We start from the raw sequence: 18,739 nt of genomic DNA, 5'->3' as shown, positions 1-18,739 counted from the left end.
AACACCAACAATGACCTCCCTGGGGCACAAGCCTGGACAGTGTATATGGAGGTCCGGGCTGCCCAGATGACAAGACCCCCTCTCAGCCTCACTGATGTGGTCCAAAGGAAAGCATAGCCATATGCTTGGCACCAGATGGCTGCAGGAGTTGCCTGAAGGAGGAGCACAAGTGGCCACCCAACTGTCTGAGGGACTCCATTCTGTAGGGTTTACTCTCTTAGCATTTTCATCTCCCGATGATACCCCGCAAGGCAATGGAGGTTTGGGAGCAAAGTTTTCCTTCTCCTAGATGGACTACCTTCCCAGGTTGAAGAGCCACATCTGCCCCTTGCTTCCCAGTACAGCACATGCAGAAACTACCTTCAGTCGGTCTACTCTGATTAAAACCTAGCTGGGTAGAACCCAGTGTTTACAAAAACAGATATTCACCATAAACCATGTCTGTATGTGCAACAGATGGTGAGTGTGTGTGTACGTGCCCTCCTTTCAGTACTTGTTTTAATGCTACAAGAATGACCAAACAACAATATAAATAACACAGATCCATGCTGAAGTGGCCCTAGTGAAATTAAATTCCATTTCCTATGCTACCAACCATGTGAGCTTAGCCTCCATAAATCCATTTCAATGGACTCTGGTCTACAGCAGCCCCCTCACTTCTATGTTTGTTTAAATTGCTCCTGGAACAGAATTTGCTGTGCTCAAGTAGGGATGGGTTCTCCGTGATTTATTGTCCTGTGCAAGTGTTTTATGGGTCTGGTGCTGACACAGAGAAATCCATGGCACAGAGTCACCCAATCGCTGCCAAGTCCTTAGCCTCACGTTCCCTCTGCATTGTGGCTCCAGCTACTCCGGGGTGGTTTTTTTTTTACAACAACAAATGGCACTTGAAAAGCTCTCAGCCTTACTGAGAGATAAATGTAAATTAATTTCCCTTCAGCCTGGTAGCAGAGACCATGCTGATCTCAAGGAGGCAGAAGACGATAAGGCAGGACACCGCTCTTCGCTCTCAAGAGATTTATTCCAGGACCAGAGAAATCCCAGCCACCTGCTCCCCGGACAAACCAAGTGTGCTAGCCTCCAGGAATGGCAAAGATCCTTCTATGCCTGGATTATTCCACTTTAGCTTTTGAAATGGCCTGCAGAACAGAGCAGTGGTGGCTAGTGTCTACTAGGAGGGCATGGCTGCTAACTGTAGGCAGAGCCAGAAGTAAGAACTGAATGCACACCCTCTCCACACCTCTCTTTTTCAGGTGGCCAGAGGCAAAAAAAGAAAAAGAAAAAAGGAGAGGGTCCTTTGTTGAACAAAACCGAACTCTTGAATTTCACAGATTCAGGTAGGTAGCTGTGTTGGTCTGACACAGTCGAGATATATATATATATATAGTGTCCAGTAGCAGCTTAGAGACCAACTAAGTTTGCTCTAGGTATAAGCTTTCGTGTGTATCTGAAGAAGCGTGCATGCACATGAAAGCTTATACCTAGAACAAAATTAGTTCGTCTCTAAGGTGCTACTGGACAATTTTATATACAGTATGTTTAGATATAGATAGATAGATAGATAGATTGAATTTCACACTTTCACACATGACCTTCCAATTATACACTGGCTCTGAAGCACGACTATGAAACATTGTATCAGGAAGCGGGAAAACACTAAACCCACTTCTCCAACTTTTCTTCATTCATAGTTTTCCCTCCTTACTTCACTGCTCCATGTAAGTTTAGTTTCTCCCCCTTGCAACTTACTGGTGTCTTCCTAGATTCCCTAAACTATCCTTTCACTCCTCGTGTCCTAGCACCATCTGCTGCTGGCCTGCGTCCTGCAGAGTAGGCAGCTGGCACAGCAACTAGCTGTGGCAGGAGGAAATGCTTCTGGAGCTGGAAAGCCTCCCTGCATGTGGCACTATCTAGGCGTGATGCTATTGGGTGGCTTTTCCCCCTTCCCCTTGGCAGTCTCCTCCACTTCTCATTGGAAGAATGAGCGTAAAGAGGGGGATAAAGGATGTTCTAGAGAGCAGAGTGAGTTTGGCTAAGTGGCACTCCTGCCACAGTCAGCTCCAAGAGCCATAACCAGAATTAGGCCAAAGGGTGTCAGGCATTGCTCACACCTTTCAGCCTAGCCCTATGACAAGACATCGGGGGAAAGAGTTGGCAATACAGGGTTGTGGAAGGAAGCCAAAATGAAATATAGCCAAGACGGACTAGCCAGGATAGCCCTGAAATAATAGATGAATGTGACCAGGTTTGGGAAATTCAGTCATAGACAAGTATCCTTAGAAGAGAAAGACAAATTATATTATTGACATACACAGAAAATGTGAGTCTTGTGTGGTCAGACTAAAGAGAGTCTCCTCTTGTGGCTAAAAAAAGGGGGGGGGCACATCCAGAGAAAGGCTTGAGATCCTGAGAGCCAGAAGAACAGGAGTTTGTGTGGAAGAAAATTTCAAATGTGCATGAGTAAGAGACACTTTGGGTCTGAAGAAGCACTGGGGTCAGCAAAGGATTGAGCTGCAGGTGTGTAATCAGTAAGACGGATCAAGTCTGATACAGGAATGGGAGTTGTTATGGTTTGTGTGTTCTCTTTCAACTCCTGAACCAGCAGCAGTGGGTGAGCAAGATGAAAGGAGGCCATGCATAAGGATGATAACATAAGGGACAAACTGGGACTGATTTGACAGACAGATGGACAGACATTATGGTGCGAAGCATATGAGAAAAGGACAAAAGCTGAGAAAATGCAGCACACTTAATAATCAACCACACTTAGGCTGCGACTCTGTACACACGTTAAGTGAAGGCAAGCCCCACCGAACTCAATAGGCATTACTGCTGAGTAGACATGTACAGGGTTTGTGCTGCAAAAGCCAGATCCAGTGTCTATACATTGGGCTGAGGCTAAAAACTGGGGGAGTAGTAGGGTGTGGATCCCAGCTGAAGTCTAGCCATGAACCCAAAGCAGATCCTCTCCAGATGCTGTTCACCTTCTCACATTTTAACTAACTTCACAAAGTTCCTCTCCACCTCTTAACAACGCCCGCCTCCCTTCACCGCCCCGTTTGCAGCTGCCTGAGGGGACATCCGTTTAGCCATTACAGCAGCCCCTGGAGCAAAAGTCCACAGGAATGTTTCAAAGTGACAAAAGAAACCTTGTCCTGTTCAATGAATGCCTTTTCCCTCTCCACTTTCATTTAAACAACAACGCCCTGATCTTAGCAATATCAGTTCATGCCCCCTCCCCAAGTTAAACCCCCATTCAGACTGTTCTTGCGTCTTAATGTCCAGTGGCTACTTTTAACCTACCACCCGTCACGTACGGATGCATGCGCGTTTTGGAGAGGTCCACTTCACCACCACCCCGATCTCTTTTTAAAGTAGGGGAGGGAGAGTACTGCCAGGGCGCAATGGTGAATCCCCCGGAGCCCAGCATCGTGGCTTTCCGCCGTCCTGGGCATCATCCTGAGACCAAGAGGCGGCTCACCAGAAACGGGAAACTCTGTTGGCTGCAGGAAGGAAAAGCGTCCGGGCTGCGCTCGCAGAAGCGACTGCTGGGGAGGTTTGGGATTTCTCCTACACCCTATTATTTTTCATTTTATTTATTTATTTCCGCACGTTGAATCAATGCAAGAAGCAACCCAGACAAGAGAGGAAACACACACAGAGAGACATAGATGTGCATAGATCTTACCTCTACATTGAAATACTGCTCCGCTCTGCACCCAGTAGCCCATAAAATCCAAAGCAAGGCTTGCAAGAAAAACACCCTGGAATGATGCACGAAATCCCCCCGGCTTGCAGTGCTGAAGGCGAGTAAGATCATAGTGAACTGTGCTTCAATGGAGAAGGCAGAGACGGCGGGCGAGCGGGAGAGAGAGAGAGCGCGCGCGCTCCTTGCCTTCGCTGCCTTCCTCCTCCTTCTCCACCTCCTTCTCCCTCTTCTCTCTCTCTCCCCTTCCGAACAGCCAAAACAAAAACACAACACGCACACTCGGGTGGGTTTCTCTCTCTCTCTCTCTCAAATGGGAGAAGAGGGGAGGGGGAGAGATTCCCCCCGAGCTGTCGAGGAGGAACAGCTCGACGCAGGTTCACCTCCAGAGGCAGCAGCAGGAGGAGGAGGAGGAGGAGGAGGAGGGGAGAGGAGACCCTTCAGTCCAGGACGCGGCGCGGCGGCATCGAGCTCGGTCAGCTCTTCCACATCCTCCTCCTCCTCGCTCGTCCCGTCCGGGAGGGAACGCGGCGTCCAAGTGCAGCTGCGGCTCCGGCGAGGCGCCTCGTTTGCACAGCAACCGCCTGCCTCCGCCTCCGCCTCCGCCTCCTCGGGCTGCGGCCCCTCCTCCGGCTCGCCAAGGCCTCCTCGGCTGCCTGGCCGCCCGTGCTCCGCTTCCCCGGCTGCGCTTATGCCTCTCGACTCGCCCCGCCACTCCAGAAACGTTCATCCGTCATCTACATAACTCCTCCTCCTCCACCACCTCCTCCTCCTCTTCTTCCTCGTGCGGACCTGAGAGGGGACCGCCCTCCCCAGGCTCCTCTGGGGGGAAAGGAGGGGAGGAGGGGTCCGCCGGCGCCTGCGTGGATATCTGCCGCCTCGGCTCCGGCCAAGGCCAGCCCTGGACGGGGTTTGGTGGGGAGAGGCAGGGAGGAGGTTCCTTGCAGGGCTGGGTGGAGGAATGAATGGGATCGCAAAGGAAATGGGCCGCTGAAGAGGGGGAGGGGGTTTGGAAGAAACACCCACTCCCCAGAGTGAGACGCCTTTGTGCTTCTGTCCACACAACGGGAGTTAAGAGATGTCCGCTATTTTCCTTTTCCTTTTTTTTCCTTGTAAAAAAAAAAGGAATCTTCTTCTGATTGAGTCGCAAAGTCACACCTTTGTTTAGGCTCTTCTCTTTTTGTCACACAAGCACGGCAGGTAAGGTCTCTTAACTCCCCGCCCCCCAATAATATGCATAAATATTCCAACAACAACATCCCTGTTTTGGATTTCGGGAAGCAGAGTTTGAGGACGACAGCGTTGTCAGGACCAAGGGACGAGGGAGTTAGGAAGGTGGTGGAATCATCTCTTAAAGAAGCAAAGAGGGGAAGATGAAAGGGCGTTAGTTGCCTTGATCTTAGCAGAGACAAAAGGCGGGGGTTGCGCTCAGCGGCGTTAAACTCCCCTTGACTTTATTTCTCAGTAAACGTTCGGGTTGCTACAGGCAGGGAATGGGGACGTGTTAACAAGGTTTTAGGTAGGAAACAAGGGTGACCGTTGTAAAGAAAACAATGATTCACACAGCTTTAGAGCAGAAGCAAAGGGTTAAATCTTTCACTGTATAGCAATGGGGGGGAAACTGCCTTAAGGTTGTACAACTGCCTTTCTTGGAAGTTTGCAAGGGAAGGCTGGACAGACGCTTTGAATACATGATATCCTACTTTGCATATGAGGGTTGGACTGGGATGATTCATTGGTTCACCTCTTGCTCCCTGATGGTTACCTGGATGGAATAAGGAGTGTCTTGAGTGTCTTTCACATATTGTAAAGTGAGGCTGTTCCATTTTGCTTCATTGGAATGTGATGATACAAGGAACAGGCACACTTTTCCACACTGCTTACGAATTGTTCTTATATCTGCTGACTTCCCCTGGCCACCCTCTTCCCTAGTAAAGATAAAGGGACCCCTGACCATTAGGTCCAGCCGTGACCAACTCTGGGGTTGTGGCGCTCATCTTGCTTTATTGGTTGAGGGAGCCGGCGTACAGCTTCCGGGTCATGTGGCCAGCATGACTAAGTCGCTTCTGGCAAACTAGAGCAGCGCACGGAAACACCGTTTACCTTCCCGCCGGAGCAGTACCTATTTATCTACTTGCACCTTGATGCGCTTTCGAACTGCTAGGTTGGCAGGAGCAGGGACCGAGCAACGGGAGCTCACCCCATCACAGGGATTTGAACCGCTGACCTTCTGATCGGCAAGTCCTAGGCTCTGTGGTTTAACCCACAGCGCCACCCGCGTCCCTTACCTCTTCCCTAGATGCTTGCAAATTCCACTGAATGTGCATAGGGTTCATTTTCATGGATACTGGGGACATTGAGCTGTGGGCTTTGAAGCTGCCATAAAACATGCAATTCTCACATCCTCTTAGTGGACTAAGAATCTGGTCCATGATGTGGGATGGTCCTATGAGAGCTCAGCCTCACAGAGAGTATATATGCTTTTTAAAAAAATTATTTTGAAAGAGACTACGTCTTGGATGATGATATGAACTTAGCGGTGATACGAACTGGTAAAACAGTGAATGAATTTAACCTATTGATTTGTCAGACCCACCGAAACCTTGGGTTGTTATCCTTAGTTTCTAGTACAGTATATCATCCATAGAGGTCAATTTCTGTTTGCCAGTACAGTACAATTGTCAATCTTTTATTATCTCTAATATTAATTAATGATGAATTCTAGAATATAGCATTTAACAGATATTTCAGATGCACAAGTGCTTGTCGCAAAATGATTGGCAGTGAAATCCTCAGCCAGTCCTGTGTATCAAAATTTACTGAAATAAGCCAATGAAGATTCCAGATTCTGTCTGACATCAAGTTTCTCATACGCGACTGGGTGAAATAAAACTGTGAACAAAGTAGCAATAAAAAAAACTGCTTGCATCTGTGTACCACAGAGCAATGGCCCCTCTTGCAGAATATGTCCCTGGGATCTAGTATACGTATCCCATATAGTATACGTCCATATCTGTTATACATTTTAAGGGACATTTTACAAGCCATTTTAAAGGGCACTTTATAGAATTGGAACCTTTTCCCTATACAAATTATTAGAGGCCCCCTGGCCTCATTCATCTCTTTTTCCATTTTTTAAAGGGAAAATGGCACAGGTGATATAACTTGAGAACATGCACATGGAGTGTTTTAGACCCAGAAGTTCTAAATTTTTAACAAACCCTTTTCCTGGTAGTAAGTCATTCACTTTACTTGATAGTACCTGTGCCCATGGCAAAGAGCAACAAAGTAATATGTCAGCAGCACAAGTGTTTCAGCTTTATTGACCCATCTGTAGAAAACAATCAGTTCTTCATATTTTGTATCGGTAGGATCGGATGCTGGAGGCCTAAAGTCTGTGTAACCTTGTTGCTTTACATGTGTTCAGCCGAGTGCTCTCTTCCCCACCAAGATATTTTGTTGCTATGGCAATCAAAAATATTTCCGTTACGCTCAGTTCACACACTAAGTCAGCCCCACATATTATTTCAAAGGTGATAAAATGGAGGTTAGTGATCTGGGGACACCATCGAAAGAGGTTTGTGGGTTTTTAAACAAAAATAAAATAAAATTTCACATTTTACCAAAAAATAATTCTCATTTTTTAAACACAATTGTGCATTTCCTGCTTCTCATTTTTTTTTAAAAAATGAAGCCTTTAATGACATCACTATCTTGAATAGATATGTCTGGCCTATATAAAGTTATAGAATTGTTAGGTTCTTCCACACTAGAGGGAGATATGCATGTCTTTCATATTTCATATTTAAACTGAGGTTGTATCTACTACAACATCTGCTGAGTTTTGAGTGATTTTGTTTTTTCCCCATTTTGCATGAAAAGATAACATTACACATATTTTCAGTGAAAATGATCACAACTTGAAGCAGATTTATCCTCCTTCATTTGGTTATATCTAGAGAATACACTAAATGTCCACTATGGAAACGAAATGTTCCGTTCCATGAAATGATCCAACATGCACCAGACTGAAGTTTGTATGGATGTCATGACTGAGAATGCTGCTTTCTTAGGCAGGATCCCTTGGAGAAGAAACACGTGTAATCAGGTCCAATTCAGAACCAATGATAAGACAAAGTCAAAAAGCGGATCATCTGTAGTTTATGATAATATTGTTATAGGTTTGGAGTGGATGGTATTGGTGTGGTCCTTCCAGCCCTGTAATTCTGTATCCAGTGATGTTTAGAATCTAGTAGAAGAAACTATGGAACAAGTCAGACCAAGCTCTTTATAATGACCTTAGCTGGCAAGTTAAGTACTGCCATTTACATGTCCAAAAAGGTTGCCTTCTTGCTATTTTGACAAATAGTTGGGTCTTTTAACAGCTCACCTGGGTGAATGCCACTTCATCCTAGGATGGAGAGCATTAGGCCAAGGAGGCCTATGGGAGTGAATTTTTGCTGATGCTAGAAACTGAAGACACGGAGGCTTGTTTTGCTCTGTGCTGGAACCAAAACTATCACTTGGAGATCTCCCTATAACCTAATGGGGGAGGCAAGATCTGTTGGGATGTTAATGTTGTGAGCCCTCCCATGCTCTGTTCAGTTTGCATATATGTATAAATAAAACATATATCCTAAAGGCACCACAATCTCCATTGACCTTGCATCGGGCCTTGCATAGGTGCAGGAACCCCCAAAGCTTCTCAGCACTCAGAGATTGGAATGTGTGCAACAAAATTGATATAATTATTCCAGGAAGTCAAATGGAAACGTGGGATGGCCCAGTCGGGATGCAGGAACGGAAGGTGAAAGGAAGCAATGTTTGGGATCATTCATCAAAATCATGCAACATGGAATGAGGGGAGTGGCCAAGATAGGTCCTAGCTATTGCTCTCGTGATCAAAGCTGGATCTAGAAAAACGACTATTCTGTACTGTTCATGTCTAGCATTTTAAATTCATAAAGAGAAGGTCGGACATTAGCAGCAGGGAGAGGGGAAGTCATGATGGAAGAGTGAAACATAGTGATACTCATGTTCACTGGGTGTGTCCAGTACAATGCGGCCCAGGGAGTCACTTGCATTCCTAGGAGATAAAAAAGCAAGGCCTGGTATGGTGTACACATAGTAGCTTTTGCAACCTTACTGTAATATTTAGGTCACAAAAAGGCAACATGCTTTCCAGGCTGCTGGATCAGTTTCCAAATAAAGACCAGGGCTAAGGAATCTGCTCCCTTGAAATCTTGTTGGACTCCAACTCCCATCATTCCTGGCCATTGATCATACTGTGGGACTGATGGGAGTTGGAGTCTTGCAACAATTGGAGGGCCACAGGCTCCCTATCCCTGGTGTATGCCATCAGACGCAGTAGTAAGCAGTTTCTGAGTCAGCTTTTTCTTACCCTTTTGGCACTGACATTTTTATTCCTTCAAGCAGATCAGATAGCCATTCTTGGAAGAAGTCATCTGAACTATTTGGCAAGCAATCCAGTTTTGAAAGGAAAGAAATAAATGCTATGGAAAGTATATTAAAGACTTTTCTGCCCTAGCTGCACACTAGACTTTCTGCATAATTGCACAGGAGCTGTAATTGTGAGCCCTCTGAACAGTCAAATACTGGTCTGTTCAAAGTTGCTACCAGGGAACAGAGGTGGGATTTACAATGCAAAATGCAGGGAATAGGTGCTAATGTAATGGTGAGTCAGATGGGAGAGGCAAGGTCATGTAGCCTTGTCGATATGGAAACAGCAATACTGATTGCATACGTCAAGTGATGGTATAGCAGCTCAGTGAGGACAGAAGAAAGGTGATGCTATTCTGAGAAAAATAGGATGAGGTAACAGAACCAGGAAAGAAGCCGGAAGTTTAAAAATCAGCATGATGTGATTCCAGGATGGAACAGGTCATGAGATCACTTATGAGAAAGGCTTTTGAGAACCATGTTATTCAAAAGGATATTTTGTTGATGCATATTTGAAATGATGCATTTGGTGGGCGGGTGGAAAGAAGATTAATGACAGGAATTCTGCCATTTGTTGTGTTCTCTATGTCCCTGGTTAGCAAAGTGCAGTGTCTTATTTTGCCTCATCCACTTAGCTGGAATAGGAGTATCTAAATTCTTTGCAGAAATGGATCGCCAATGGATTATTGCCCTTCTAAAGGATATAAACAACTTATGGACATTTTTAAATCAACAGAGGGGAGAAAAAACCCTAGTCAGTTGTGTTTTGTCTTCTACTGAATGGCCAAGACTATGGACTGCATATACATTTATTTATTACTTTATTACATTAGCACCCCAGCTTTCCTTCAAGAAGCTCAAGGAAGTCTACTTCCCTCCCCATTTTACCATAACAACCCTGTGGGATAGGTTAGGCAGAGAGTTTGTGATCAGCCCAAGGTCTTCCAGTGAGCTCCATGGCCAACTGGAGATTTGAATCTGGACCTGCTTAGTTCTATCCAATACCCTAACCACTACATCACACTTCGCCATTTTCATTTATTCCTTTATCAGCTTTTATTCCTTTATCACTGCAGTATTTTAGGTTGCATTCAGGTTACATTCAACAACATGGTCAGGAACTTAGAGAACAAACTTCATGATTGAGCTGACTGCAGATATTAATTCTTGCTTTCCCAATCCTCTTGACTAAAGAAAGGAATGGTGAATCTGTTTCCATCCAGATGTTGTTAGACTCCAGCTCCCTTCAGCTGCATCCATCATGGTCAGTGGCCAGACATGATGGGGACTGCAGTCCATCAACATCTGGAGGGCCACAAGTTCCCTATTCCTGGCTTTAAAAATGTGGCCATGTCAAAACTGACAGGCAACATATTAGGCACAATGATGTCAAGATTGGCAAATTGCCTGATGCACAAATAAATAAAAGACAAACCATGGTCATTGCTAAAATGTTGGACTACAAATCTAATGTGAGAGCCTTTCCTGAAGTTGGCAAATAAGACGTATAGCAAAAATTCATTATAGAGCTGTCATGTCCAAATACAAAATCATGCCACTAATTCTGTAGATTTCATCATTCTATTTATTGAGACATATATCTGTCATGACCTGAGAGTCCAGGATTGGGAAAGACACTGAGTCAGAGGCTATAGTGTTACCAAATAAGGAATCAAACTGACTTCCTGGCTCTAAGCCTGGTGCTGTTGATGAGGGAACCACTGAATCTGAAGCTGGCAGGCAGGAGGCCAGTGAACCAGATGCCACAGCACCAGAGTCTGTGGAGCTGCCAGGATCCTCTCAGTCACCGTCCCCTGAGCCTGAAGAACAGTGCCACCCACGGTATTTTTCTAGTCCATTGTCATTGGGAGCCCAGGAGGCTATGGGATGAGAAGTGCCCATATTTAGGCTTGGGTGTTGCCACTTACAGAGACTCTATGCCTCCAGAGGGGACAGAGGCTAGGAGAGGTAGATTTGGACTAGAGACTCCAAAAGGCCTCAGTTCACTTCCAGTCCTTTTTGGAGCAAGTTGCTCAGTAGGAACTCTCCATGGTGCTGCAGCAAGAAACCTGCCTTGCCCCATGGTCTTCTGTGCAGGACCAGAGCAAGCCAGTAGCTGTACCTTCAAAGCTCAGGGAGGTTAGCAGAATGGTTTTACACCTGTTCGCTGGATCTTCAACAAAAATGCTTTTGTGTGACTTCAAGCTCTGTTTTGCCACTGTGAACTCCTAAGAAGAAAATGCACATAAAACTTTTGCTCGTTCAGCAACTCTGCCACCCTAGGTGCTCAGCATGGTTCTTTGCCAGCTGGGAACAAAAAGGGTTGAAATTTTTCATAGGATGTGGTTTTCCATTTTTGCTTCCTTCTAGTACCATCTGTGTGTAAATCTTTGACTGCTAAATATTACTTGCACAGATAACCAAATACTGTGAGCTGAATGTATTTAAATTATTCTTTGTTCACATATAGCTTGTTTTGATGATGATGATGATTTAAATTCATACCTTGCCCTTCCTCCCAAAGTAGCCCAAAACAGCAAATACACAAATGCAGAAAAAGTCTAAACAATACTCATTGCTAGCAGTTTTTGAATGATATACCTCTTGATTTTTCAAGCTTTGCAAATCTTCTCATAGGTGTGTAGCAAACAAAACAATTTAAGAGCTCAGCAAGATGATTGAGCGGGTGGCACACCTGGAGGATGTGGACCATGTGGATCCTTTCCAAATGGGATTCAGGCCTCATCATTGGACTGAAACTGCTTTGGTTGATGATCTCCAGCAGGCTAGGGACAGAGGTGAAAGCTGTTTCCTAGTTCTATTGGACCGGCCAGCAGCCTTTTATACCACCAACCATGACATCCTTCTGGACCATCTAGAGCAGGCATAGGCAAACTCGGCCCGCCAGATGTTTTGGGACTACAACTCCCATCATCCCTAGCTAACAGGACCAGTGGTCACGGATGATGGGAGTTGTAGTCCTAAAACATCTGGTGGGCCAAGCTTGCCTCTGCCTGGTCTAGAGGAGCTGGGAGCAATGCGCTCTATATGGGGCTACCTTTGAAGATGACTCGGAAACTACAACTAATCCAGAATGTGGCAGCTAGATGGTGACTGGGAATGGCCGCCAGGACCATATAACACTGGTCCTTAATGTTCTTCACTGGCTCCCAGTACGTTTCCAAACACAACTCAAAGTGTTGGTGCTGACCTTTAAAGCCCTAAACGGCCTTGGCCTAGTGTACCTGAAGAAGCGTCTCCATCCGCATCACTCAGCCCAGACACTGAGGTCCTCCTCTGAGAGTCTTCTGATAGTTCCCTCACTGTGAGAAGTGAAGTTACAAGGAACCAGGCAGAGGGGCTTCTCAGTAGTGGCCCCCTTCTTGTGGAATGCCCTCCCTTCAGATGTCAAGGAAATAAATAACTATCTGACTTTTAGAAGACCTCTGGATGCAACTCTGTTTGGCGAAGTTTTAAATGTTTGATGTTTTTAGAAATGTTGCAAGCTGCCCAGAGTGGACAGGGAATGAAAATCATCATCATCATCATCATCATTATGGCTGAACAAAATATGGCAATATGCAGGTTTCAAACAGTACAGCACATGCCTCTGGATGCTTACTGATAGGTAAAGGTAAAGGTACCCCTGCCCGTACGGGCCAGTCTTGCCAGACTCTAGGGTTGTGCGCTCATCTCACTCTAAAGGCCGGGAGCCAGCGCTGTCCGCAGACACTTCCGGGTCACGTGGCCAGCGTGACAAGCTGCATCTGGCGAGCCAGTGCAGCACATGGAACGCCGTTTACCTTCCCGCTGGTAAGTGGTCCCTATTTATCTACTTGCACCCGAGGGTGCTTTCGAACTGCTAGGTTGGCAGGCGCTGGGATCGAACGACGGGAGCGCACCCCGCCACGGGGATTCAAACCACCAACCTTTCGATCGGCAAGTCCTAGGTGCTGAGGCTTTAACCCACAGCGCCACCCGCGTCCCTAAATGGGACTAATTGCCTTCAAAAATGACATACGATTGCAGTCTAAGTTATAAAGTGTAAGTAGCTTATACAATGATACATAAACACTGGTGTGCAGTTTCTCAGAAAGTGGGTGAAGTCTCTCCTACCTTCTCAGCCCCCTTAAATTTGAGAAGGGGCAAGGCATAGCTGGTAGCAAAGATAGCTCACAAAAGACAGAAGAGCCCTTGCCAGTCACATACAATATTTACTGCAAATTATTTCCCCAGGAACACCATTTGTCATTTCCTATGTGCCCATTTCCTGTTTGGGAGCATGGGATTTTCATTTCCCCCTGCCTCCCGAATTGAATGATCATGCCCAGAGCATAAAGACTTGGGAAGCTTTTGTTAAGAGTCCTGCCTATATGGTTCCTTAATAATTTGTTTGATTATAAAACCAACTGTAGCAAACAAGGCATGAATCTGCTCTTGCTTTTAATGCATTTTGCAATCTTGTAGTAATTTTGTTAGTAGAGCAGCTGCTCTTGCAGATGTGCATCCCATGCATGTAAAAACATCCCTAGATTGGGGCACATATTTCTGGCTTCCCTCTGTAATTCATTTAATATTTTTTTACTTCTGAACGACTGTGCCTCATATGCAAGATTTGTTCCCTATCCCCAAAACAGTCCTGGCAACTTTGACATGCCAACTAATTTGGAAAACTTAACCAAGCATTTGAGACTCGGTAGAACTTGAATAATGGCTGGGGATGATTGAGTTTGATTAATACACGCACAGCAGCATTCAAGTGACAATCACACACTTGGTTTAATTGCATGGTTTGAGACTTATAAAATCTCATTAGGTTTGCTCAGCTGCTGTGTCACTACGGGGTTGATTCCGAACTCCAGCACACAGTAGGCCTCATTCATTCTGATCCTGTAGGAAAGGTATTTATACCTTCAAGTGCATTGTGCTATATTATGATCACAGATACAATCCTTTAAGAAGAAAGCCCCATGAAATGTCAAAAGGAATGATGTTTTCGAGTGAATATAGTGCAGTGTGTGTTTCGAAGAACCATATTATTCTTTGTTTCAGGATAACAGTGCAACTGCATATAAATGAACCCACTAGAGGGCAATAACACTGCTAATCTCATTGATGTTTCTGCCTCACTCTTTTACTGTGAAAGTAACACAAACAAAGCCAGCTCTTTTCCTAGTTGGGAGTTTGTTTGATTTTTAAGATTTTATGAATCCAGCATCTGGAAGCACCCAAGGCAACTTAACGTCATTAAAGCGAAAGATATTAATATTAGCTTTAGAATACAGTAAAATTAAAATGGATATAAAAATCTCACAAGGAGCTCAAGAACTGCACCTGACATAATGCCAAGTCTTCTAGTATTTTTGGCTCTACGGTACGCAGCTGAAACAAACACAGCTGAAACAAGCAACCTATGGACAGCAAGGCTTGGGAACCACCTACATTTCAGCTCAGAACAGCACAGAAACGGATTGATTGGATTTCTAGTGTGTCCATTGCACAATACTAGGCTGGGTCACATAATAGCAGACAACAGAGGAGACCCAGTGGCAAAAAAGGGTTGTGTGAATGGGGATGGTAAGTAGTAGGACTGTTTGTTTGTTTGTTTGTTTGTGCGTTTGTTTACAAGGTGAAGAACCTCTGGCCCATCAGACTATGCTGGGCAAAGCACACCCACCTGCCAGTCACTGGGCATAATATGACATCAGACAAAGAGATCTTTTATCTCTGATATAAGCACCAAGTACTAAGATCAGAGATAATGTATTTCTGATCTTAGTGCCAAGCAACACAAGCACCATTCCTGAAAGCAAAAGCTTACCTCTGGTCTTAGTGCTATGGGATGATGTTCGTGATTTATTAGTCACTTTTCCCCTAGAAATTTGAAACCAGAATGACTTTAGAAACAAGCAAAAAGAAAGAAAGAATTGCTCACTATCAATTAAAAAGAGCAGATTATGTGGTGGTGCCCAGAATCTGGTGTGATGTGTTGTTGAACTGATTGGAAACAATGACTACAGCAGGCATAAGCAAACTCGGCCCTCCAGATGTTTTGGGACCACAACTCCCATCATCCCTAGCTAACAGGACCAGTGGTCAGGGATGATGGGAGTTGTAGTCCCAAAACATCTGGAGGGCCGAGTTTGCCTATGCCTGGACTACAGCCCTATCAAACTCAACAGATATGTAAGTGGACAATTGCTAAGAAGGTTGAAAACTGCAAAAAAAATGAAACTAAGAACATAAGAAGAACCCTGTTGGATGGGTATCCAATCTAGAATCCTGATGTCACAGTGGCCAAGTAGATGCAAAGAAGGTGGCAAAGAGGGAACACCTTTCTGTTACATTGGGAACTAAGCTGATGCTCTTGTTCTCCAGTCCAGTTAGCTGAAGTTGTGTAGCTGGGGAAGAATGTGAATGGGGATGGACAGCTGGAGGTATATGCTGCAGGAAGCAAGAAACTGAAAAATGGATGAATGGTATTGACATCCAATTGTACATGCAATTGTGACTATTCTCCATCCACATGGCATTATTTCCTACTGCCAGATTACCAAATAAGAGTAGGCACCGTCCTATGGGCCCCACACCTTTTAGGGACCCCATGACAACAGATCAAAATAATATTGATTTGGTAAAATAAAAAACATATTAGGGGATAATTTGCAAGGGCCCCCCTAGGCCGTTGCCTAGGGGCGTCCACAAGGTTTAATCTGGCACTGTTGCTTCCAGTGGGATCTCTATTTTTATGTGCACTTGAATATATTTTTCTGCCACTATTCTGTGACCACCTGCAGTTCATGCTGGTAAGCAGAAAGTATGAGTAAATTTGGGGAAAAGAAAGCTCTGAGTGGGTTTTCAGATTCTTCAGTCTTATGGCTCTAATGGAGTTCCCTCTAGTCGTGTAGAAGAGGGAATTTCAGTAGGTGCAGCCTGTTGAGAAGTCTCCCCCTGGTCACTTGCTTAATTTAGTGAGATGGGGACAAAAGGGTGAGCTTCTGGGAAATGATGTTGGACCCCAGGCATCTAGTACTGGATGTTGCCACAAGGACCTAATGGTTTCCAGCATCTTTTGGATGTTTCTGCCACCAAATTTGGAAAAGGAGGAGCTCATGAGAGGGTCTCAGGCTTCTGAGTCGAAATGTATCCAGGATGTAAACTACAAGAAGCTGATGTCCAAACACATTTCCTTTTTGTGATCCCATCAGTATCTTTCAGGATGGATGGATGGATGGAAGGCCTTCCTGTACAATAAATATTTACAAAATCTTTACATTGCCCCCCCCCCTTGTAATAAATCTTTACAGATTTTTGAGAGATCATGTAATTAGGGCTTAAATTAACCGCAACACAAAATTGTGTTGGGACTATATTCTTGCACTCCAATTATTTAAAGGAATAGAGTGTTGAACATTATGGTGATGTGTCACTTATCAGTGAATCTGATGATTTGCTTCAGGAGCTGGAAAGATGAGAAGTTAAATGATGTCCTAATTTGGATGGTGCCCAAATTCTATCCTGAACAGCATATCATAACAAACAGAACAGCTGGACAGGAAGAGGCTGCATTTGTAACACTATATGTTGCCAGTGTATTAGGGAAAAAAGACAGTTGAAATAAATATCTGAAAGAATATGTAATTCATTGTTTGTGAGACCAGGCGGGGGGAGGAAGCAATTAGTTTAGGAATGAAGAATCTCGTATAAATGGGTTTGTTCAAAAGCTCATTGCAGTCAAGGAAGCATCACAATTCTGACGAATTAAGGCATAATTTGTCCTGGGCGTTAAGCCTCATATTTTGTAGTAAATAATATGTCAGAACTACAAGCACTAGTAGTTTGTGGTGTTTACTTGTTCCTAGGTAAATGCACACCATCTTGCCATCTGAAATCATTTATAACATACAAGGGTTGTTCATGTCAGGATTACTTGTACAGGAAACATACCAGGCAGGTTATGATAGGCTCTGTACCCAGTATTCAGAACAAAGAAAAATGTATTTAGACAGACAAAAGTGCTAGTCAGACATTAAAAGGACACATGGGAGAATAAAGGGTATTTTTTTTCTTGGGGTGGGGTGAACATGCACCAATAATCCTAATTTCCTGTCTCTTCTGGCTCCACGCCTGACCATATTCAGTGGGCCACTCCAAAGGAAGATTCTTGGTATGTTTGGCTGCTGAGCTGAACACACTTAAAATCTTCCCCACTTCCCCAATTTCGCAGTGGTCCAGATTGTGGGAAGGTTTCTAAGCACTCAGCACACTCAGCTGAAAGTGAAAAGAAATTCAGTTCAGACCTTTGGTACATGAAATCTGCCCTGACCAGCTTGGTATGAGATGGTAGGAGATGATGCTTGTAAGATCTCCAAATAAAAGGATTGACTGTTGTGTTCAAACTTCTAGGGCCCTGGAATTCTTTAGGGTTGTTGTTCCTTATTTTTAAAAAGACTGATCAGCAGCACTGACCATCAGCATATAAAACCCATAATGTGAAAAATCCGCCATTGCCTGAAGTGAGGTGGCCGGAATCCAGACATGAAATGTAAATTTTGGAAAAAATAACTTGTAAGGCTCTTTGGAATCTTACCATTTCTGGGTTCATTTTCCCTATGACAAAATGTGCTTTTAGAGTTGCTTCTAACTGAATTCTCTCTGCTATTCTAAATTCCAAACTCTGAACTTTGGGAATATTTTTCTGCTGTAAGAAAACAAACAGCAACTACATAAAGCATATTCGTGTGTGGTCTCACCAGCTGTGGCACCTGCACACAGTCACATATCAGAAGCGATGTCCAGAAGAAATGTCTTTGCAAGTGCAACGTTCATTCATACAATGCAGCCTTGTAACCCGCTTGCTCCCCCAACCTAGAACAGCTAGACCTCAGTTGGGAAGGATGCTGTCAAGACATCAAAAAATATCCTTTGATAGTAGGGATGGAAGAGAAATTCACTTCAGTTGTCATCTCAATGTAGCGTTGCCATATTTCAAACACATAAAATCTGGACATACAAGTTGTAGAGCTTTTTTGGGAAAAGTTGTTGAGCTATTTTAAAGGGAAATCACAGTTCTTCATTTCCTCCCACGCCCCCAAAAAGTGTACAAAATTTACATATTAGGGGAAGGTGTGCATAAAAATCCATAGACTGGGGAAAATAACATCTTATTGTATCTTATTAAGCTGAAGTGCTTCCAAAAATGAGTACATTTGCAGACAAAATGGTGAATATTAGGAGAAATCCTCCACACAATGCTGACATTTTGTAAAAAATGTTTCTAAAAGATTCACAAGCTGATGCAGAACTGAATTTAAGATTAGGAAAAGGTAAACTGAGAGAAGCCAGAGTTGCCATGTCTATCTCCATCTTTAACTGATGTAATTGAACCGTGATTCACAGTGTTTGCTTTTAAAGTAGTAATAATATCCATGCTCTAATAATATGCTCTTCATGCTGGTTCAACTCTTCCTTTGCAATTGAAGCTTGTCAAGTCAAGCATGCACCCAGCTCTCACTGATTCATTGCACACTGACCCAGCAACCGCAGATAACAGTAACATTTCCAGCCAATTAG

At 44.3% G+C, this 18,739-nt stretch overlaps 1 protein-coding gene and 1 long non-coding RNA gene across 3 annotated transcripts in view; one reads left to right on the top strand and one right to left on the bottom strand.

The window, feature by feature from the left end:
• MMP16 (matrix metallopeptidase 16) overlaps nucleotides 1–4,520 on the bottom strand; it is a 174,459-nt gene extending 169,939 nt beyond the window's left edge. Inside the window, exon 1 of one of the 2 annotated variants that reach the window (XM_083451122.1) lies at nucleotides 3,689–4,520. In XM_083451122.1, coding sequence (XP_083307248.1) covers nucleotides 3,689–3,820 — 132 coding nt within the window. In that variant the 5' untranslated portion in view covers nucleotides 3,821–4,520. The remainder of the gene's footprint in view (nucleotides 1–3,688) is intronic. The other variant, XM_083451123.1, reaches the window with a different exon arrangement.
• Nucleotides 1–18,739, top strand: part of LOC310682556 — a 77,349-nt gene that overhangs the window by 26,438 nt on the left and 32,172 nt on the right. Inside the window, exon 3 of the long non-coding RNA XR_014513988.1 lies at nucleotides 1,262–1,337. This is a non-coding gene — a long non-coding RNA (uncharacterized lncRNA). The remainder of the gene's footprint in view (nucleotides 1–1,261; nucleotides 1,338–18,739) is intronic.

The sequence above is a fragment of the Podarcis tiliguerta genome (genome assembly GCF_965153285.1).
Source record: "Podarcis tiliguerta genome assembly, chromosome: 7".
Classification (NCBI taxonomy): Eukaryota; Metazoa; Chordata; class Lepidosauria; order Squamata; family Lacertidae; genus Podarcis; species Podarcis tiliguerta.
This window is presented reverse-complemented; position numbering and strand designations above follow the sequence as displayed.